At 38.8% G+C, this 23,625-nt stretch overlaps 1 protein-coding gene and 1 pseudogene across 1 annotated transcript; one reads left to right on the top strand and one right to left on the bottom strand.

Annotated features, from left to right (window-relative positions):
* Positions 1-2,524: 2,524 nt before the first annotated feature.
* On the bottom strand, positions 2,525-3,475 carry LOC128108067 (olfactory receptor 2T6-like). The gene has a single exon (XM_052734387.1). The coding sequence runs from the start codon at positions 3,473-3,475 to the stop codon at positions 2,525-2,527; it is 951 nt and encodes a 316-aa protein (XP_052590347.1).
* An 11,692-nt stretch (positions 3,476-15,167) lies between these two features.
* LOC128108122 (uncharacterized) lies at positions 15,168-15,330 on the top strand (annotated as a pseudogene).
* Positions 15,331-23,625: the final 8,295 nt, after the last annotated feature.

Below are 23,625 nucleotides of genomic sequence, written 5' to 3'. Positions count from 1 at the left end.
TTTCAGTGACTTATTGGCTAAAATATAATATTAGACTTACACAGTTTCTAGATAAACTGGCTTAGCTTTTATATGGATACTGGTCTCTACTTGGGGTAGCCCTAGGAAGAAGGTACATCTCCTGTGCATATCTGGACTGGCTCCATCTCTGTATACTGATTTTCTCCTGGTGCTGTAAAGTGGGGCCTGGATATGGTGATCTTACTCCCCAAAGTGGCATTGTTCATGGTCATTGCCTTCTGCACTAGTGGGAGCCCCGCTAGTTCTTGTAATGGTCCCTACTGATAGTCCCACAGCAGAAGTAGCTGTAAAGACAGGAAATCCTATAGTTCCTAGTTTTTATTTTTGGTGTCTTTTAGCAGAGCTAATTCCTTGAGATGCCTTTGAAACAGCCCCCAACAATATGTGGCCCTTGGCAAAGAGGCCAATGCCTGAGAGGAGAGGGAGGAAAACCAGCCTGAATCATCTATTTTTAAAATAATTTCCTGTTACTTTGGGCTATCAGCCCCAATAACCAAAGCCAGTTTATGACCTCTCTTTATATGATAACACACACACACACACACACACACACACACACACACACACACACACACACACTTCATTGGGGGAAACCCTACCTAATACAAGCATATACTAGAAATTGATACACAGCTATCATGCATTAGCCCCCTCCATCCTTCCTCATTTATTAGGCCTTTCGAATGTCATTTCCTAGATTGGAAATCACATTCCAGCAGCAATTTTTACATATGTGTGTATATGTATGCATGCATATGATTTTATGTATCAGTAAACAATCTAGAAACTACAAATGAGAAAAGCATGTATTTCTTTTTCTATGACTACCTTTGGTTCGCTTAGTATGGTTATCTCAGGTTGCACCCATTTTCCCAAAACCAATACAATGTCATTCTTCTTAGTGAGTAAAAAAAAAAATCCCATTGTGTGTGTATGCCATGTTTTTTCTCATCTGTTCCTCTGTTGTGGATGCTGGGTGGCTCCATAGCTTAGCTCTTGTGAACAGTGCCACAATAAACTAGTATGCAAGTATTACACCAGCAAGTGGGTGTTCACCCAACAGAGTATAGATGGGTCATATGGTACATCTCCTGGTTTTTTGCTTTTGTTTTTGTTTTTTGAGAAACCTCCATTCTGAGTTCCATAATGGCTGGTCAACTTTACATTCCAACATATGGTATGTTCTGAGCTAGCCTCACAAGTTTAAAGTACACAAAATTCTCCCAATGGAGTCTCGGAGAGGCTGCTTCTCTTCTTAAAGGTGGTAAACTGCACAGGCAAACAGGACCGGATCTTCCTCCTGAGTCAGCTGGTAGCCCAGCACAGAACTCCGAGAAAATTGCTCAGTTTGAGAACTCTGAGAAGACCACTCAGTTTGACTATTTTGTATCTAATACCCAGCAACATTTCAGTACAACAAGAGTCTGGCTCTGTTCAGTCTGCACACTATTATCAGAGCAGTGGGGCATCACTAGACACAACTTGGATTTTGTTCAACAGGCAGAGGTACAAAGCCAACAGAGTTGGTCCAAGAGGGTGGGGGTGTGGTTTTTATGACTGGGTCCACTCTAAATATTTTTACCAGTTTTTAATTTTCTAAAACAGAAATGATATTAGATTATCTCGAAAAGGGATTTTCTAGTTGTGACTTACAAATACAAAGCTGAGTTATACTTTTTTCCTCCTTATATGTATCCAGTGAAAAAGCCAGTCCTGTGGAGAAGGAAGCAACATTTCTGTGGATGTGGAAAGAAGATGGCATTGTCCCTCTGATCTCTAACATCTACACTGAGAGCTCAAGAATCACAATGATTTGGAAAAGAACCTGGGACATCTGTAGAACTGTAGAATTTTCTCTTGTATGAGCTACTTCTTTCTCAACTATCTGTCACTACATACTCCAATATAATGAGCAGGAAATGCAATAGGACACATGCTCTGTGATAATTTGGTCTTTGAATTGCTATATAAACGTGGTTCCTTTTTTCCACCTTCAAGTTTAGATAAAGGAGAATTTTTCAATTGCTATTCCAGAAAGGAATGTCTGGATTTTATAAATTCTATTGTTGAGTATCTGTAGGTATTCCCTGTGGAGATTTATAGTAATGTGTTATTGTCCTTTAAATTTTGACATTCATAAGAATTTCATAAAATATATCATTGAATAGTTTAAACAATGCCTTTAAGTTCACAGGTTCTTATAAGATCACTAATGATTGATATGTAACATTAGCCACACACTTTGGGACCTCCATGTACATGAACTTCAATAAGAACATTCCAAAGAGTGAATTAAAGCCAGTGGAAACAAATGAGTTGAAAATAAGTGATACCGATGTGAAGTTAGCATCGTTTACAAGTGAAATGTGGTCACAGCTCCTTATCTTTGATGTAAACACTGATGATGAATTATTTTATGGAACTGGCTTTTGAAATTGCTGTAGCATATCCACATTATCCATGATTTATCCCAGACAGGCACAGGAACTTTAGCTTCTTGTAATTATTTCCTCTCCACACTGCAAGTCCCTCTATGTCTTGCTATCACTCTCTTCAAAGCACCTGCCACATCTCTGTTTCTCAGACTGTAAATAACAGGATTTAGTAAGGGAGTGAGGATAGTGTAAAAGGCTGAGAAGATTTTATCTTTGAGTGGGGTGTGGTAGGATTGGGGAAGCATATAGGTGTACAAAGCAGCCCCATAAAATAAAGTCACGACAATCACATGTGATGAGCAAGTAGCAAAAGCCTTCTTCCTCCCTTCTTCTGACTTTATCTGATGTACTGTGACAAGTATCCATGCATAGGATGTGATCACCACAGAGAAGGGGACCAACAGCATCACGACACAGCAGATGTACATCACCATTTCATATATGGCTTTGTCACCACAGGCCAGCCTCAGCATTGTGGGAGCCTCACAGAAAAAGTGGTTGATTTTGTGGGATGCACAGAACGGGAGACTCATGGTGATGGGAGTGAGGAGAAAACTGTCCAAAGCACCACCAAACCAAGAGCTGGTCAAAATAAACCAGCAGACCCTCCGACTCATGAGGACAGGATAACGGAGTGGGTTGCAGATGGCCACGTATCGGTCATAGGCCATAAGTCCCAGCAGGAAGAACTCAGCCCCGACAAAGCCCATGTAGAGGAAGTACTGCGCTGTACAGGCAGCAAAGGAGATGGTCCCTTTGCCCACAAGGTAATCAATCAATATCTTAGGCACAATAGTGGAGATATACATCATGTCGATGAAGGAGAGGTGGCTGAGGAGGAAATACATGGGGGTGTGGAGGTGAGGATCTATGTGAATGAGAAAGATCATGACCCCATTAGCCATTATGGCCATGAAGAATGTGGCACAGATAACACTGAAAAGGAATCCTGAGGCTCTGCTGTGAGTAAAGAGCCCCACGAAGGTGAAGTCACTGGGAAAAGTTTTGTTTCCATCCATATGTCTATACCTGAGCTGGAAGCATTAAGAGAGAAGCAGGAGTATTGAAATCATGAAGGCAAGAGGAGTCATCACAAATCTACGCATGAGATCCTTAAGGGAGCCTCATCTGTCTAATGTCAAGTGCTTTCTGGGAAGTCAATTGCAGCTTTGCTTTTGGCCATTTCTTCTTGTTGGAGAGTAACCCAAAAGTCTACTTCCCCAAATTGAGTGGATATTTGATAAAGAGGAGTAGTTAATACAATAAAGTTTCATTTTCAATGCATAGTATCTGGGTCTCAGAGAGGCTCCTTTTCTTGGAGCACAGCCTAATTACTTAAAATGTATATTGAACAGCAAAACAACTGATATTTTAAATTCATTTATACAACCACATAATCAAAATGATATTTGATCAGATTGTGAATTTTCTTCCCAGTTTTAAAATTTGTCAATCCCAGGCTAGACATAAAGATAGCTCAGCAGATGAAGGTGCTCATCACCAAGCTTGATGACCTGAGTTTGATCCCCAGGACTCATGATGGAAGGAGAGAGCTGACTCCTGCAAGCTCTCTTCTGATGCCTACATCCATGCCAGGATACCCCCTCATACATGCTAGATAAAAAAATGTAATAATGCTTTTAAAAGAAATATTAAAACTTACCAATTCCACTAAAATAACCATAATGTATGGACTCTGCTGAAAACTAATAAGCTGTAGTGAATTGGATAACAATATCATTCATAACTGACCATGATCATTAGTAAATTTTGATGACAATGTTGTAGATGACAAGGAGTGTGTTTCATTTGTGTTAATATCTTCTTGGAAGAGAAACATTGATAGAAGTAACAGAGGAGGGGAAATGCATTTGGATAGCGCTAATAAGAGCTAGGGGGAGAACATTATCACAGAATGGACATAAAATGACCACTAGTAGACTTTGAGTTGGGCTTTTATTACAGAAGACAACTGTATATTGTAAAGCATAACAGAACTCAGTCTATGGAGGAATCAAAAGCCAACTCAGGAGGCGAACTGACTATGGGGGAGGAGCTGAGGGCTGAGCCCAGTCGTAGGGCAGTTGCTTCGTTTGTGAAGCCCTGGGTACCATCTTCAGCACCACATTACACAGACAGACAACAGTGAAAGGGATAGTGAGGGATTGGTAGTCAGTTTCTCAAAGTAAGGGGGCCAGAGTAAGAAGCTCAAATTAATTTTTTAAGTATTACCAGTGGAATGAACTGCAGTTCGATTTTATGAAATTACATAACATTTAACATGTTTATCCCGATATTTTAGGAAATCCTCCCTTCTCAACATTTGTACTGTTTCTTCTTCTTCTTTCTTCTTCTTCTTCTTCTTCTTCTTCTTCTTCTTCTTCTTCTTCTTCTTCTTCTTCTTCTTCTTCTCCTCCTCCTCCTCCTCCTCCTCCTCCTCCTCCTCCTCCTCCTCCTCCTCCTCCTCCTTCTCCTCCTCCTCCTTCTCCTCCTCCTCCCCCACCTCCTCCTCCTCCTTCCCCTTCTTCTCTTTCTCCTTCTTCTCCTTCTCCTCCTCCCCCTTTCCCTCTCCCTCCTCCTCCTCTTCTTCCTCCTCTTTCTCGTCTTCCTTCTTCTTTTGAGACTGGGTCTCACTATGTAGCCCTGGCTGTCCTGAAACTCACTATATAGATAAGGCTAGCCTTGAACTCACAGAGATCTACCTGCCTCTGCCTCCTGAGTGCTGTGATAAAGGATGTGCACCACTACACCCCTGGCCCACAGGTAGTACTTTGTGTAGGGTTGAGACCGTTGTGTAGCGCAAATCATACCTGACTTACAAAGGCCTGGGTTGCAGAACACATGCCTAGCTTATCAGAAACCTCTATCCTTGTGTGAACTCATCACTGACAGGAAGCACCTTAAAGGAAAGACTTATTTGGGCACATGTTGGAGGGTGCAGATCTCATGCAGGGAAGGCATGGCCGTAGGTTGCCACTTGCAGCTGTGACAGAAGGCACTTGTTCACATCTGGGCAGATCAGGAAACAGAGATGGGAACAGAAAAATGGGCTAGACTATATGCCTCATGGCCTGATTCCCAGATATGTTCACCTTGCAAAGATTCTACAAAGCCCACTGCTACAAACATCTAGAGACCAAATATTTAAATATGAGTCTGTTGGGAGTATTTTACATCCCAACTGTTAACATCCAGCATGCATGTGGCTCTGGGTTTTATCCCAGCACCACTGCTCAGTATCAGTAATAATCAGAGAAATTCAAACCAAAATCATGATTCAGTATCACTGTCAGCTAATGGTTATTGTCAAAAAGACAAAATAACAAGCACTGATGGCTGCCTTCCCATATTGATGGCAGCACTAACTCCCACAGTGCAGCAGTCACCGAATGGAAGCCACATAGCTGTCCAAATATGAACGAGTGGGTAAGGATACATATATACACACACAACAGAATACAGCTCAGATATAACTGTAATGAAATGACATTAAGTAACTCACATGAAATAATAAATATCACAGGCTTTTTCTCATATGCAGAATATAAAATTGACATCCTGGAAGTTCAGAGTAGAGAGATCTAGTAGATAGCAAGGGCAAGGAGAGGGTTCAGGGGAGTGAAGATTGTCACCTTTTATACAAACTACAGATATATATGAATATATGAATACATTCAAATATGTCAGGACAACCATAGTTCACAATAGTGCATTGTGTATTTCAAGTAACTGGAAAATAATTGGATGTTCTCATCACACACACACACACACACACATACACACACATATGTGAGGGGGAGTTGCAAAAATGACAATGGTAATTTTTCAAAATTTTGTTATGACAGTGCACATACACACATCCACCTATCAGTCTGTACCCAAAATGCATATAACAAATGTTGAATATGTCCTAATGAGTTTGAGAGGGAGTTAGAGGCATAGTAGGAGTTGGAGGGTGAGGAACAAAAAGGTAGAAATTATGTAAATACAGTACTCATATATGAAATTCTAAAAATAGTCTTAAACTAAAAATATGCAACAGACACCCGTGGACTCTAAGGTAAATGCAGATGTATTCTGAAGCTGATGGTGGACTGTGCAGTGCCATGTGTCATTTGAGGGGACCATGTTTACCACTACAGAGACCTCATCTTAAGTCACTGAAGAGAGTCTGGATCTGCATCCCTGCCTGATACTCACTATGGGTTGCCATGGGTTCAGACCTGTGTGACAGAGATGTGCCACCTACATCACCTATAAAGGGTCAGAGTACCACCACTAGGGCAGGACTAGAAGCAGATGGAGGGTGGAGCAGATCCTGAGGTACAGGAGTGGTTGGATAGGAGTGTGTTAGACCAGACCAGCCACCTGTGTGGCTCTTGCAAGCCAGCTTCTACTGGCCTAACCTTACCAGAGTTTTCACTCACACTGCCACACCTCAGGCACTGGGTGAAGGGCCTGCTACTTGACCTCCCTGGATGCTTCACCTTCAGGTCCCGTGGAGGCTTGGGTGGGGTAGAGGGGTGGGGTAGGGGGTGAGTAGGAAGGGCTTCTCCCTCCCACTATCACCTGTCTCTGAGACTTACTAAGTCTCCAAGGACTCCACTGATAGTTCACAGGCGTTGAGTTGGCCTTGCCCTCCAGAGTCTTTCTTAAATCAGTCATTTATCACATTAGCATCTATCATATCCATTCTGGAAAAGGAACATCCTTACTCAAAATAAATGAAATAGAAACATGTTTCTTTGAAACAGAGATAAAATTCACCCAAATGTCTCCGTGCTAATAATAGTTGGAAGAAAATGATTTAAAAATAAAAATAAACAATTGAGCCACAGATAAGACAAGAGTAACATATTTATTTATTGAAGGAAATATGTTAAGTTTATATGAATATATTTGTGAATTCCAATGAAGCTAATTTTATGTGTTTATTAGCATATGTATATATAATAGGCATGTTAGATATAGGTACAATGTATAAACATGCATATATAAATAAATTCTAAAAATGTTAACTAGTATCTATAAATGTGGAAGGCATGGGAATTTTTTCAAGTAGAACTATGGACCTTTAAATTTTCTACTTGAGAAAGCAACTAATAATACCCCTAAAATTGAAGTTAGAACTTTTTTCTCTCATCTCATTAAAAAAAATCAACTAAAACTGGATTAAAGACTTCAGTATAAGAACCTGGAAGTTTCAAGCTACCTTAAGAAAACAGAGAAAACTCTTCAATATGTAGGTACAGGCTTGGGGTTCCCAGGACTCCAGTAATCCAGACTATGACAAGTCAAAACAAACCATACCATACCAAATTAAAAATGCTGCACAGCAAAGGAAACAACACAGTGAAGACAGCTTAGAGACAGAAAGGATGAGCAAGCTCTTCACTGACCGTGTAGTAACATAGAGACAAACACAGAACTCAGACAAGCAAACACTCAAACCCAAATCTATTCAATAAATCATCAAATGAGCCAAACAGTTCCCAGAGGAAGTAAAAAGGGTTAACTAATACATCTTTAAAATATTTAACATCTTTAGCCATCAGGGAAACACAATGATATTACAATGAGATTCATTTCATCCGATTCAAAATGACTATCACCAAGAAAATAAGCAGCTGGTGAGGCACAGGAGAAAAGTTACCTGTCCTAAATTAGTGTCGCCACCATGGAAGTCATTATGGAAGCTCCTCACAGGACAGAGCAGATGACTGAGTGAGCCAGCAACACCATTGCTCTGTCTATACCTGAAGGGATCAGAGCCAGTGCATGATAACGATATACCTACCTGTGCTTTCACTCCACCAGTTACAGGAGCAAAGCCACAGAATCAACCTCGGTGCCAAGCAGTGGTCAAATGGATAGAGAATGTCGTGCATGGGAAGAGACCCCCATTTTTATCAGTTCTGGGTCGAGAAACCCAAGACCTGACAAAGTGGTCTACTGCAGAGAGACATTTCCTAGCTCCCACAGTGGAGTTGCATTTGGCTATAAAAAAGAATGGACTCACACAATTTTCAGGAAACAGAGATGGAAATGCTAAATTTAAATGAAACAATCTAGACTCAGGAAGGCAAGCACTGAATGCTTCCTTCTTCTGATGTGGAATAGAGCGGGGTGAAGAAAAAGAAAGCAGAGGGAGGCTATGGAAGAGGAGGGAGAGGACCAAACAGGAAAGGGAGAGAAATGAAGGGAGCATTAATATAAGGATTGTGGATGTGATCAAATTATGTTATAACCATGTTTGAAACTGTCATAATTAAGCTCTTAATATAATTGCTACACACTAATAAAGAAATGAAATTCTTCTAAGAGTAAAATATTCCAAAATTGTTCATGCAGAAAAGTGTAATTTTTACTTATTTATAACATCCGTAACTATAAACCATCTCACTTACATATGAATTTTATCTAACCTCAGCAGTTCATCAATAACCACACATACACATGCTTGTTCATAAATGTCCACTGGCTTCTCAATTCCCTTAGAACATTCCACATTAATTGTTGGCTAAAGAAAACATCCTGAGTGCAGTTCACAGGTTGGTAAGAGACCTGGACAGGGCTCTTGCTCTCCAGGGCTTTCAATCACTAACATTTGAAAACAACTCGACTGAGGAACTCTGCCCAGAACAGCCTCCCTCTCTCCTCAACTGTTTGAGCAATTCCAGATCTTGACTTCTTTATATATATATTTCAGGAAGTCGCTTTGGGATATATACCTGCTTCACATGCCCCGTCATATGCCAGTAAGCTTGCTTTAATTGTATCAATGACATGTGAACAGAAAACATCTATACAGTAACAATACAAACTGAAATAGCCAGTACATTTACTAAAACTTGAAGGAAAATTATAAAGTTAATAGAATTGCAGTCTTAAACTCCAACAGAAATTCTAGGAAGTGTTGACAAAATGCATCTAAAATGCAATCTGAAGAATGACCATTGGTGGTTGTTTTTCTGGGTGGATCTAAAAACATGACTACAATCCACAGAACACAACAAAACAATAGGGGTTGAACGACTGGACAGAAAAGAAGGTCTAGAAATAATTATCAAAACTGCCAAAGAAACTATACAAAATCCCCATAATGGATTTTTTTCACATACATAAGTTAAGAGTTCAAATGATGGAATTTACAATATGTACTTGGAAACAAAAAGTGAAGCTTCAAGATGAAGAATAATACTTTTAAATAATAAAATCTTTAGACTAAGTGGCTCAAAAATATGAGTAAAAATATGTATTTAAAACAATTTTGTGTACCGTTTGAATCTCTCTAGCAAAAGGTATACTATTTTAACAGCAGAATATTTATGTGTGTGTGTATATGCCAACAATTTTCACATTGCCAAACTATTAACAAAATATTTCTCTGCACTGTTAGCAAAATGGCAAAAGAACATATACATGTTTGAGTGTGTGTGTGTGTGTGTGTGTGTGTGTGTGTGTGTGTGTGTGATATCACAGCATCATTTATAAGCTTCAAGGTGAGGATGTAGGTGATATCATGTGCTACTACTGTGAATTTAAACAAACAGTTTTGTGGGAATATTTGGCAAAATGTGTTGAAGTCATTAGAAGATCATCTGTGTTTCAACCACTTTTAGGAATTTATTCTTAAACATAAAGTACATAGCATAAAGCCAGAGATATATGTAAAAATATTAAATAAACTGTTGTTATTAATAGTTAAAAGCGGAAAATAGTCTAATATCTTAAGTTGATTAAATTAAACATCGTTAAATCTCCATGAACTTATCAATAATAATGATAGTTTGTTGTTTTGTAGACATGCACATAGTATGTTTGAGCAAGAAACAGATAGTTAGGAATACACTTTACCATAACATCCTAGGTAGTTTACTTAGCTGTATGCTATTAACTATATATTTTATGCCTTGAAACCTAGTAAAACTAGACTCTGCTGCTCTATAGTGGTCATGCAGACACTTTCTACTTTATGGTGCTCTAACTCTGTCCAAGAGGAATCCCCATTGCCCTTGTCCTCAGTACAAGTCTTTATCTTCCTTCTACAAGTCATGTTGATGTCCTGGGTTATTTATTCCATGTTTATACTCTTCAAATGTGTTGTATTTGGGAATGTAGTCTTCTTTAAATGGTCTTTGTACCCACAGCCATTAGCCAATCAATACATTGATCACTTCTAGAGTTTAATGATGCTATAGGCAATCATTTTCTACCCTAAACTTGGTACTTTTAAGTGAGAGAACAAAAGCCTGAAGATGTATTTACCTTGTTCTTCTCTATGATCTAACATCACAAAAAGGGCTAACCTGAGTCTGAAAGAGAGAGACCTTGAGAACAGAAAGGAAGATGACACCAGCAATCAGAGGAAATAGAAATGTGCAGATCATTTGCTCTCTTCTAGCTCAATTGAGTACGTCAAGCCTGTAGTTTCAATATAGTGTGACTGATGGCATCTGACCAATCTCCCCATAATGGATATGTTCATATGCATACATACATACATAAACCACATCACAGTGGGAGTGTGCCTATTCTCCAGACCTGTTTCATGGTGTGTCCTGAATTAACCATCAAAAGCCATAAGTAAAATCTGTCCCCATTATAGCCAGTTTTCAGTATCACAATGCCTGCAGGGTAGTCCATCCTATGTCCTGTCCAACCACTGTGTAGTGAATTCAGGTTTGCTTCACAGACAGGCAAGTGCTTCATTTGGTACACAAAGCTGCGGAACATTTGCAGTCTTTCCCACCTTTCTACTCTTATGGTCTACAGCTGACTGTAAATATTTCACTCCTATCAGAAATGTATCTCCAAGTGAGCTAAAAAATCTATTTCTGTGTTTGAGAACTAGACTTTTGACTGAAGTTTTATTGTATTAAACCCAGATAAATAATTATCTTTGTACTGCTGGGTATGTTTTGTCTGTTTCTGACCCAGTCTCTGTAAGGTGAGCACCCTTATTACAGCACCAGAAAAGACTTCACTTTCCAGTCCTATCCAATGTCCCTGTGTGTCATTCTTACAGAAAGTTTGTGTCACTTCAAAAACTACAAGTTATGTGAGTGGTCTCAAATAGGGAATCTCCCTTATCTGCAGTTCTACTTAGACATGATTCAAGATAGATGTGTGACCTTCTTGCCTTCAGGATGAAAGTGGAAGACGGTGACATGGATCACTTATAAGTTTAAGATAGCTAGAAAGAGGAATATTAGTTAAAGCCAAAATCAGTTATGACAACCTTCAAAAGAGATATGATTTTAGAAATTGAAGAGGTAAACGAGTTTTTATCTGGCTTCCCCGTTTTCTGTCCTCATATTTCTCTCTCTCTCTCTCTCTCTCTCTCTCTCTCTCTCTCTCTCTCTCTCTCTCTCTCTCTCTGTCTTTCTCTGTCTCTGTATCTCTCTCTCTCTCTCAAGATAGTGGCTGAAAAGCACGGAGCATCAAGGAAGGACGGTTACTTAGAACTTGTGAAGATGGCCACTTACCTGAGCCATTGACTTTCCACTTGATCACTACACAAAGTTGGAGCACACAGCACTAGGCAACCAAGGAAGGGAAAGTTTAAATAACTTAGAAAAGGACATCATAACAAGTCTGAGATTTCTCACAGGAAAAATGTCTAAGAATCCAGAGGGTATCAATTAAACTGGCCCAGCCTGAAAGCAGACCCTTCACTCACAATGCCAGATAGCAAGCAGAGAATGGGCCATCTTTGAAGAGAACTTCACTTTTAATTAACAGCTTGAGGATAACTGTTGAGTGAATGTTTCATCACCAGAATCCTTATGTCCCTCATATCTCTAGAGTCTAATTTAGTAATATTTGGAATGTTGCCAAAGAAAGGAAGCAGTTCATGTACTCACTCAATTAGGCACTTTACATTCAGAATTCTAGCGCTTCCATTTTTCTCTTCTATGAAGCAGCTTCCCAATTATTATCATTCATTAACTAAATACAAATAAGTAAAGATTTTTACAAATCTTAGATGGGTAATATGGGGCTATTTTCAAGCAAGTGTATGATGCACTTCATGCCCACCCCCCATGCCCACCCCTCATACCACACTAGCCTCCCTGCTCCTGTTCCCACTCACATGAGGCCCCTTTGCTCCCTTAGACAGTTTCCAATTTCATGTCATCTATGCACATAAGATTTTGTGTGTATGTAAATCCAAGGACCCACAATTGAGAGAAAACATAATATTTGACTTTTTGTATGATTATTTCCAGTTGTGTCCATTTCCCTGCAAATGGCACAATTTCATTCTTTATGAGTGAAAACAATCTTTCTTATGTGTATACCATACTTTCATGACCTGTGGTTCTGCTACAGAACACCAAGGTTGATTCTGTAACCTGTGCATAGCACTATGGTAAACACTGATGTGCAGGTATCTCTGTGACAGCTTAATCCTTCAGCTAAACACCTGGGAGAGGAAGAGCTATGTCACACAGCAGGACAATTTTTAGCATTTTGAGGAACTAACTTCCACACTGACTAACATAGTGGCTAACTAGTTGACACTCTCATCAGAAGAGTGTAAAGTCCCTGTATCAATGTCCTAACTAGCTCCTGTCATTTCCTTTCTTGTTTTGATTTATTTATTTATGTATATGAGTGCTCTATTTGCATATACTCCTGCATGGTATTACAGATGGTTGTGAGCCACCATGCGGTTGCTGGGCATTGAACTCAGGACTGAGTCAACTCTCCAGCCATTTCTTTTGTTCTCTTAATGAGTGCCTTTCTGACTGGAAATAGATGGAATCTCAGTGTATTTGCAGTCTGCATTTCTCTGATGGCTAGTGAGGTGGAACATTGTTTTCATGTTTATTGGACATTTGTGTTTTATCCTTTGAGAATGGTCTGCTCATTTTGTCAGTCCACTTTCATTAATTCAGCAGAGACAAAGAGAAATCTGAGAAGAAAACAGCTCAAGGCAGGATTTTGCTTAATAGTTGAACAAAAGCAACAATTCAATTTATGGAAAGTATTGCCGTTGAACCCTTTTAAGTATGCAATTGGAAATCAAATTATTAAAAACAAAACAAAAAACCCCTATTTTATCCTAGATTGAGAGTTCTCATTTAATAAAGAATACACAATTTTACAAAGTCATTTTAAAAAAGATTTTTTGTTTATGTATTTTATGCATATAGGTATCTCATCCTGCATGTACATTTATACACCAGAAGAGGGCATCAGATCCCAGGGACTACATGCAGTTAGATACAGTTGTGAGCTGTGCCATGTGATGCTGAGACGTGAACTCCAGACTTCTGGAAGAGCAGCCAGTGCTTTTAACTCCTAAGTCATCTCTTCAGGCCTACAAAGTCAGTTTTCCTTTTTTTTTTTTTTTAAGGTAGTAAGTCATTTTAGAGTAATTTCTTGTTGCTATAATTGAAATTGAAATGAGCTGCTGGAAAAGTTTACAGCGCTCACCCATTTTTTCTCTAGAGATGGAAGATTTACAGGTCTTGGGTAAAAGTGATCATAATTAATACTATGCCATTCTACCAACCACAAATCCAGTGTTATTTTGGGATATGTGCTTTTAAAAGGATGCTACATCATTGCTAAGCCACATAATTAAATATGTTTAGTCAATTTGTTAATTCCAAAATACATTATAAACAGGCTTGCACTTTTATAGTTTTAGTTTAACAGCCTTGAAGTAAATGATATAAAATGTAATTTTTAAAATCAGTTTACCATTGGTTCCTCTATGAGCCATTATGGGCAGCAGTGCAATGGATAACTGCAGAAATATCTATAAACAGTTTTTCATCTTCAGAAAGATTCCCAAAATGTGGTCAAGAGACAGAAATAACCAGGCCAAATGAACTTCAAGGTTCGTTTACAGCATCCTCAATAATGTATAGGAGATTTTCTATTTATCTAGTTAGGGTCTACTCTTCTGGTGTGTGGCTATGTATGCAATAGGTATACATTATTTATTTATGTATAAGACTACTAAAATGGCTGTAGCAATACCTTCATAATTATCATTTTTATCACTACAGTCTCAACTATTTTTACAACTTTTACTGTTTATTCTTTGCCATTACAAACGTGTATATAAGGCATTCCAATTACTCTCATCCCTACCCTCTCCCATCTTCCTGCCACTTATGGAAATCCTCTCTCCTTGTAAACTATTTTCCCCAATATTCATGGATACTTGTTTGATGACCCACTGAGTTTAACCAGGTTCAACCAGGTAAGAGTTGGGTTGGAGTTATTCACTGGAACCTAGTGGGGTTGCCAGTGGGTATACAACAATGACTCCCCATTTCTCAGAATGTATCAGTAGTCTGCAGGGAACAGTAGGGCTCTATGATTGTGTCCCCTATTCATCACAGATTGTTGACAGGGCCAGTCTTGTGCAGGGCCATGAAGGAAACAACATCTGATGTGAGTTCATGTGTTCAGGGATATTTCATGCCCAGATGGTGGCTTTTTCAGCCTTCCTTCCTGTTTTCTGGCTACTACACTTTTTCTGCCCCTACCTGGTTTCTGCAATGTTCTCTGAGCCCTAAAAGGGATGGTCTTGTTTAGGGCTGAGCACCATTACTTGTACTTAGCACCTTGAACATCTGTGAATCTCTGCATTTATTGCTGTTAACTGGAGAGAGAGACTTCTGTGATCAATGAGGAGAGTAATATTTGTCTATAGGAATAAACATAGATATTTAGAAAGCAGTTTGAATTGCTTCTCGGCCTTTTGGCTAAGATCAAGTGTAGAAAGCAGTTTGATACTAAGTCAATTTAACTAGCCAAGTACTTAGTTTTTCCCTAGGGCCTATTACTTCCCCAGCAATGTTTTTTTTTATTGTTTTTACAGTACCAGGCTATAGTCAGAGGTTTTTCTCTCATCCCATCAGGCCCCCACAGTCCTGTGGCTCATTTACAAAATAATCACTCAGAAGCTTATATTAATTATAACTGCTTGGCCATTAGCTCAGGCTTATTACTGACTAGCTCTTACACTTAAATTAACCCATAATTCTTATCTATGTTTGGCCATATGGCTTGGTACCTTTTTCTTAGTTCTGCCTTGTCATCTTGCCTCCTCTGTGTTTGGCTGGTGACTCCTGACTCAACCCTTCCCAGAATTCTCCTTGTCTGCTTGCCCTACTTATACATCCTGTCTGGCTACTGGCCAATCAGTGCTTTATTAAACCAGTGTGCAAAAGCATTATCTCACAGCATTTCCCCTTTTCTGTCTAATCAAAAAGGAAGATTTTAACTTTAACATAGTAAAATTACATATAATGGAACAGTTATCAAGCAAGAATTATAGTTACAATATCTAGTTTACTTGTATTTGGCAAAATTAAAGAAAATATTCTATCTGTCCTATATTTGTGAGTCTAAAGTTTCATATCCAATTTATCTTTTATCATAACAAAGAAAAATTACAATTATAACTATCTAGTCTTCAACTACATCAAAGACCCCAGAAGGATATAATATTACCTAAGTACAAAGGAAGTGTAAGCAACTCCCAAAAATCTAGAATGACAGAGACAGCTGGCTTCCTGGACAGTCACCCAAAGTTCCTCTGCAATGTTGGGGCATCTTCAGCCTATATGTCTAGAGTCTCTCAGTTGCTTCTTTCTGCGTCCTGTAGAATGAATGTCTGGCAGTTTCTTCTGTGAAGCAGGAACTTGAAGGACCATCTTGCCTTGCAAAGTTCAGTGATCACCTTCCTATGGGTCCTGCATGTCCAGTTTATATATGTAATTTTACTAGGTTAAAGTTAAAACCTTCCTTTTCAATTAGACAAAAAAGGGGAAGTGCTGTGGGATGTCTTTCTGTATGTTGTGAATATGTGTTGCTCTGATTGGTTGATAAATAAAGCTGTTTGTCCAATGGTGAGGCAGAATAAGGTTAGGCTGTACATTCCAACTGGAGAGAGAGGAAGAGGAAAGGAGAGGCTGAAGAGACACCATCCTGTCTTCCAGGGAGCAGCATGTAATGGCACACAGGTAAAGCCATGGAACACGTGGCAACATATAGATTAATAGAAACAGGCTGAGTTTAGTTATAAGAGCTAGCTACAAGAAGCTTGAGCCATAGACCATGGCCAAACAGTTTGTAATTAATATTAGCCTCTGTGTGTTTATTTGGGTCTGAGCGACTGCAGGATTGGACAGGACACAGAAAAACTTCCAACTACACTAGGCAAGGGGCCTCAAAGACAGTCAGAGAGCTAATGGTCACCTCAAAACAGTTAGCGCTATTGCATCAAGGGGCACATCTTGGCATTGGAGTTCACAGTGTTCACAGCTGTGCAAGACCACCGATGCTTTCTTTCTTTTTTTTTAAATTCAGGATGCTACACAGCACCTTCTGGCACTGTAAAAGCTAGCCTGTAGTGAACAAGTTTCTGGTTCAGTTCCAGCTTGGTTTCCCTATTTCTTGCAATCAAGGTGTGTCATGTCTTCAGCAATAGAGTTTTATCAACCAGTTCTCATGGTCAACCAAGAGAGATGAAAAGAACTTCACTGATTTAGGACCCTTTGGGGGCACTCTTAACATCCTGAAGCAAGAACTATAAGGAGATATGCCACATCTAGGACTAGTATGTTTAATAACCTATGGATTTTAGGAATATTATCTGGTTGTCCATCAACTGATAATGGGTAATCATGTAGTACATATATACAGTGGAATTTTATCCAACTATAAAGAAAAGTGGGATTATGAAATTTGGAAGTAAATGGATGGTACTGAAAAAAATTATACTGAGTGAAATAATCCAGGCCCAGAAAAACAAATATTGCACACTATCTCTCTTATGTGGATCCCAGAACTGACTGTTTAGATCCACATGGAGTGTCTGGAGAAGCCAGGAAACTAGCAAGGGGCCCTTGGTGTGGAGAATGCCTTGGAGAAAGGTGTGGTGGTTAGTGTTTTGTCAACTTAACACAAGCAAGAGAAGGCAGTCCTGGGCCATATAAGAAAACAGGCTGAGCAAATCACCAGGAAAAGGCCAGTCAGCAGTGTTCCTCTTTGAGTTCCTGCCTCAAATTCCTGTCCTGACTTCTTTCAGTGATAGAATGTGATATGAATTGTAAATTGAAATACACCCTTTCCTTCACAAGTTGCTTTTGGTATGGTGTTTTATCACAGCCACAAAAACCTAAAACAATATAGAGGGGGATAACAGAACATAGGTAACACGAAAACCAAGGGGGGATACTGCAGTGTAAAGGTTTAAATAGGGATGGGAAGGCAGAGATGTAGGAGAAGGTGGCCAAGGGGGACACTATACAACAATTTCTTTGAAATTGAGACACTCCCTCCTGGAGGGATGAAAAATGATCCTGAGACTCATAAGGAAATAGCCGTACAGGTCCTGGACAACTGAAACTAAAAGGAGTCATAGTAATATGTGGAGATAAGAGGGGGTAAGGTGGCCTGGAACAGACTCCACTGTCTTCATACCAAGCAGAGATGATTCCTCTTCTGGGTTGAATTTAGTGCACTCAATTTTATTTTAATTTCTTCAAAATGGATCACATAGTAAGCCATAAAGGATTTTTAGCAAGTAATTTTTTTTTCCTATTTACCATTCAGTGATTCAGTGATCTTTAAAGTTCAGATATTTGGGTCAAAAGAAGAAATGGTGGATGTTACCTTTTTCCTGTAGCATTTTCCTGCTACTGGTTCAGTAGCCTGGCAGGGAGCCTTTAAACGGAGGTGATGTAAAAAATGAGGAGGAAACTGGAGCACTTGCTGTTCAAAGTGAAGACCTGTACACAGAAAATTTGTACCTTCTGTGGGTCCCACTGAATAAAGAGAAACCTTTGCAGAAGTAAATGTGTTTAAGAAATGTGTCAGGAGAATCTTCATATGCCAGAATTTTTCTTTCCCCTTGAACCTAAAGAAGAAATCCAGAGAGTCGGTGTTTGAATTAAAAAACTAATGATAACCACAGAGGGTGCACAGTGTCTACACAAAAGCAAATGGCTTTCACCTAAAGGGGAATGTAGACGAATTTCTAAATAGTCTTATTCAATAAGAAACACAGAGCCAAATACAGGGGTAATAGTCATAGAGATCAGAGAAATAGTGAATAGCCACAACTAGCCTTAGCCTACCACCTTTGTCATAGCTTCCCAAGAAAGCTTCTTCCTGTCTAACCTGTGCCTTTATTGCCTTTCTGTTCTGCCTTCTCATTGGCTGTAAGCCCAGCCACATCACTTCCTCATCACTGCATGTCTATGCAAACCTCCAGGTCTCTATGGTTGGTACTGGGAATAAAGGTGTGTGCCACCATGCTTGGCTGTGTCCTTGACCACGTAGAGACCCTGCCTGCCATGTGATTGGATTAAGGGTGTGTGCTACCACCACCTGACTTCTGCTTATGGCTATGACCTCTGATCTCCAGGCAAACTTTATTTATTAGCATACAAATAAAATATCACATTTCAGCACAAATAAAATATCACCCACAGGGTAATAAGAGATAATTCATTCTGAAGTTAAATATAAGTGACAATGGACTGGGAAAGATATTCTAATATAGTAGCAGTATGATAGTTTTTGTAATAATAAAGCAATAATATCATAGATAAGGGGCACTTCTAAAATATACTAATCCAACAGTAAGTAGGTGGTCATCCCAAAGTGGGGAAATCGCAGCTATAAGAAGGATTACCAGTAGGGGGCAGAGAAAGTGCCTGAACTCCTACCCTCCCTTATCTATCTCCCAAGTACTGTATCACAGAGATGTGCCAACATGCCCAACTTTATGCAATTCTGGAACTGAAATCCAGGACTTTAGGCACATTAAGCAAGCACTCACAGCACTCACCAACTAAGCCATATTCCCAACTCCCTATAACCTAATACTGAAAAGAAAATTTTAGGAAATGAATAGTAGAGTGCAAAATAAAATAGAATCAAGATAATGAAGTAAACAGCAAGAATTAGAGAGGTTCATTTGGAAATCATAAAATATTATGTATTAAACAAATTGTTTAATTCAGAATACAAGAAAGTTTATATTTTCTTGAACTAGAGGTCATAGGTCAGGAAACTGAATCTGGAAATTGCTTGATTACTGATAATTTCTCTAGTTCCAAGATGTTTAAGTGGATTTCTTCTTTTGATGCAATATGATTCACTGAGAATTTCACATGTGTGCATATAAATTGGAGTAAGTGTAGAAGACAAAAGTAAAGAGCACCATGGAGTGGAAATGGGGAGGAGCCTTAGAGAGGGTAATAGCAGGATACCAGTATTATGAAGAAGGAAATGAAAAATGAGGGGGGCTTTAACTGGGGCTGTGGGTGGAGGACAATACAGAGGGAGGGGAGAGTGATAAGTAACACTAAGAGTATTTGAAAAAGCCACAGGGAATCATAATTTTATGTTTACCTACAATCATGTAAAATATATAAGTATACATACATATACACACATGTATGCAAACACACTAGAACAAAGATGTGATTATTTAATTACAACTTCAACTGAGCATGCACATAGTTATGAATAAATCAGGCTGTGGGAAATTGAGCAAAAATTCTTAGGTTGTATCTGCTAAAAGTGGTGACTGAACTTGTTAAATAAGAAAGTGTTGAAGAAGAAAATCATCCAGATGACAGGCTTAAAAGTACATTTATAAGAGTAGTTTGCACATACCTAGTCCATTGATTTATGTTATGTGTCTGTTTTTGTACTAGTACCACATTGTTTTATTGCCATAGCTCACCTTAGTACAATTTGAAATCAAGTATGGTGATACTTTCTGCAATATTCTATATTCTGTATGTTTAGTGGTTTGATTATTATGTGATGAGGGGTCTTTGTTTTGGATCCAGTCTATTTGGTGTTCTGTAAGCTTCTTGTACCTTCATAGGCATTTCCTTCTTTAAGTTGGGAAAGTTTTCTTCTATAATTTTGTTGATTATATTTTCTGTGCCTTTGAGTTGGTATTCTTCTCCTTCTTTTATCCCTATTATTCTTAGGTTTGTTCTTTTCATGGTGTCCCAAATTTCCTGGATGCTTTGTGTTACGATTTTTTTGGCTTAGTGTTTTCTTTGACTGATGAATCTATTTCTGCTATTGTATCTTCAATGCCAGAGATCTGCTCTTCCATCTCTTGCATTCTGTTGGTTATACTTGCATCTGTAGTTCCTGTTCATTTACTCAGATTTTCCATTTCCAGCCTTCCCTCAATTTGTGTCTTTTTTATTGCCTCTATTTCAGTTTTCAAATCTTGAACTTTTTCATTCACCTGTTTAATTGCTTTTTCTTGGTTTCTTTGAGGGATTTATTGATTTCTTCCAATTTTTTATTTGTCTTTTCTTTGAATTCTTTAAGAGTAGTTTTCATTTCCTCTTTAAAGGCTTTTATCATCTTCTTAAAGTCATTTTTAATGTCTATTTCTTTTACTTCTTCTGATGTTCAGGCCTTGCTGATTTAGCACCACTAGGTTCTGATGGTGCCATATTGGTCTTTATGTTGTTGACGGTATTTTTGCACTGGTGTCTACCCATCTCTTCCTCCACTCCATGCAAGTGCTGTCTGTGTCTGAGGGAGCCTCTTTTGGTCTGATTGATACTCTTGGTCTAATGGTAGCTCTTGGTCTAATCCAGGCTCTTGGTCCAATCAGTGCTGATGGATTCTGTGTCTAAGGGAGCAGATATTAGTCCAATTGGCACCAGTGGGCTCTGTCTCGGGGAGCAGCTATTCCCAATCGGTCCAGTGTGGGACCTGTTTTCTGTCCCCAATTGGTTCAGGGTGGGCTTATGTCTTCTGTTTTCACTGATGTCACAGGCGGCTGTTTTTTTGGTGAGGGGGCAGGGGAAGGGGCAGCTGACTAGTCCCTGGGGCTCCAATGGCTTGGGGAGGGGCATAGGATGTGCCCCCAGGGCCTAGGGACTAGGGAACTGGTCTGCCCAATCCAGAGATAGGGTCTTACCTCTTCCCAATTGGTGTAGGGTGGCAGGAAAGAACTTTATAAAAAGAACTCCAGTTGCTTAGGATATTGCGTTCATAAATAATAAATAAGTTTGCATAAAATTAGAAAATTATAGATTCAAAGAAAACAATTTATTGAGTGAAAAGACAGCGAAGGAGTAGAAGAAAATTTTTGCTGACAATACATTCAACAGAGGATTCTTATCCAAATTGAAATAAATAAATACCAAGGAATCTGGTGACTCAATCAATAATGGGCATTTGAAATGAACAGAGATTTCCCAAAAAGTGAAGTAGAAATGGCTAGTAAGGATGTGAAAATTTGTGATGTCACTAGCCGTCAGAGTGACACAAATGGCATTCACCTTGAGATTTTATCTTACCCCTGTTAAAATTGTAATCATCATGAACATAAATAACAGTGAGTATTTGAGAGGACACAGAGAACAGAAAACTTTTGTACACTGCTGGAAGAAATGTTAATTAGTCTGTCCTGAGACATCTTACAATCTATATCTCAAAGGTGGAAATAAAGAACTTTGAAGAATCAAAGAATATTTATAAGATATAAAAAGCAAAATAATGAACACATAAAGCATTCACAACTTCTTTGACAGAGAAGAAACTTTACAAGTCAGAGGAGGGGAGCATAATGTTTTCACAACAATGAGAGAAAATAAAAACCAATCCTGCCAGCAGGATTATAATGCCCAGAAATTTATTTTTTAGAGATAAAGGTTGGGTAAATATCTTATCCAAACAAAGCCTGAAAAAAGGTACCTCAATTAGATCTGTCTTTTAAAAATGTTTACATTTATAAGACTTAAAGAAAGACACATCAAGGAAAACACAGAAATGTACATGGTCATATCAGTAGATGTAGAAAACATCTTTGACAAAATCTAGAACCTCTTCATAATAAATAACATGGAAAGAACAGGGATGCAGGCAATATATAGAAAGGCTATGTTCAACAAACCTATTGGCAACATCATGCTAAGTGGAGAAAAATTCAAAATATTTCCTATTGGTGAAATTATTAAGGCCACTCCACGTAGTTAAAAGGAGATTTATTTAATGGCGTAACTTACAAATTAAGGGATAGGTAGGTCGCGGGGTCTGGGGAAGGTGTATCTCAGTCTAGCGGTGTTCTCTAGAGCTCTGCTTGGCCCACCTTCAACGTCCAAGGTCCTGGAACCGAATGAGAGCACAGGCCCATCCAGATCTCAGTTCTCCAGGCGCCTCCCTTGGCCCTGCCTTGTAGGCGTGACAGTTGCTGAAGTCTCAATGGGGGTTGGAACTTCCAGATCAAAGCTGGAATGCCTACCCACTACAATTTCCACTTAGATCAGGAACAAGAATGTCCACTCTCTCCACTTCAATTCAATATAATCCTTAAAGTCTTATCTAGAGCAATACCACAAGAGAAGAGAATATAAAGAATATAAAGGGAAAAGAAGGAGTTGCCACCAAAAGTCTCTTAGAACTCAAAAGAGAAGTTACAGGGTACAAAATTAACATGCAAATAAATAACTTTCATGACAAACATACAGAAAAAGGAGACAATTTTATTCACAACACATGCGTGCGTACACACACACACACACACACACACACACACACACACACACACACTTCCTAGGAATAACTCTAACCAAGAAAATAAAAGACCTCTACAATGAAAATTTTAAGACTCTCAAGAAAGAAGACAACAGAAGATGGGAGAATGCCCCATGGTCATGGATTGGAAGAGTTAATTGTAAAACTGGCCATATCACTAAAAGAAATTTACTGACTCAATGCAGCCTCATTCAAAGCACTAGAATCCTCTTCAAAGACAGAAAATGCAATCTAAAAGTATATACAGAGACCCAAAATATCAGGGCAAAGTAAGCCTGGACAAAAAATATACAAAATTCACTAGTAAGAGAACAGACAAAATCAGAATGTTGTAATATTTTAAACATTAGTTATGCACCATTCATATCTTTGCTATAAAGAAAACAACCCCCAAATAGTAATTACTTTAATATGTTAAGAGATAAGCAATATAAGATTTAAAGATATCAAAAATTCAAAAATCTCAGGAAGATTGTAATGCAATTGTAAACATAGTATATTTTTAACCAGATTTAAACAATACCTATCCACAAATCCAGCCCTACATAAAGCACTAGAAGGAAAAATCCAATGTAAGGAAGTTAGAAACAACCATGAAAATACAGGC

The sequence above is a fragment of the Peromyscus californicus genome, unplaced genomic scaffold (assembly GCF_007827085.1).
Source record: "Peromyscus californicus insignis strain IS unplaced genomic scaffold, ASM782708v3 Scaffold_12__1_contigs__length_115047231, whole genome shotgun sequence".
NCBI lineage: Eukaryota > Metazoa > Chordata > Mammalia > Rodentia > Cricetidae > Peromyscus > Peromyscus californicus.
The sequence above is the reverse complement of the archived record's forward strand: the minus strand, read 5'-3'. Positions and strand labels throughout refer to the sequence as shown.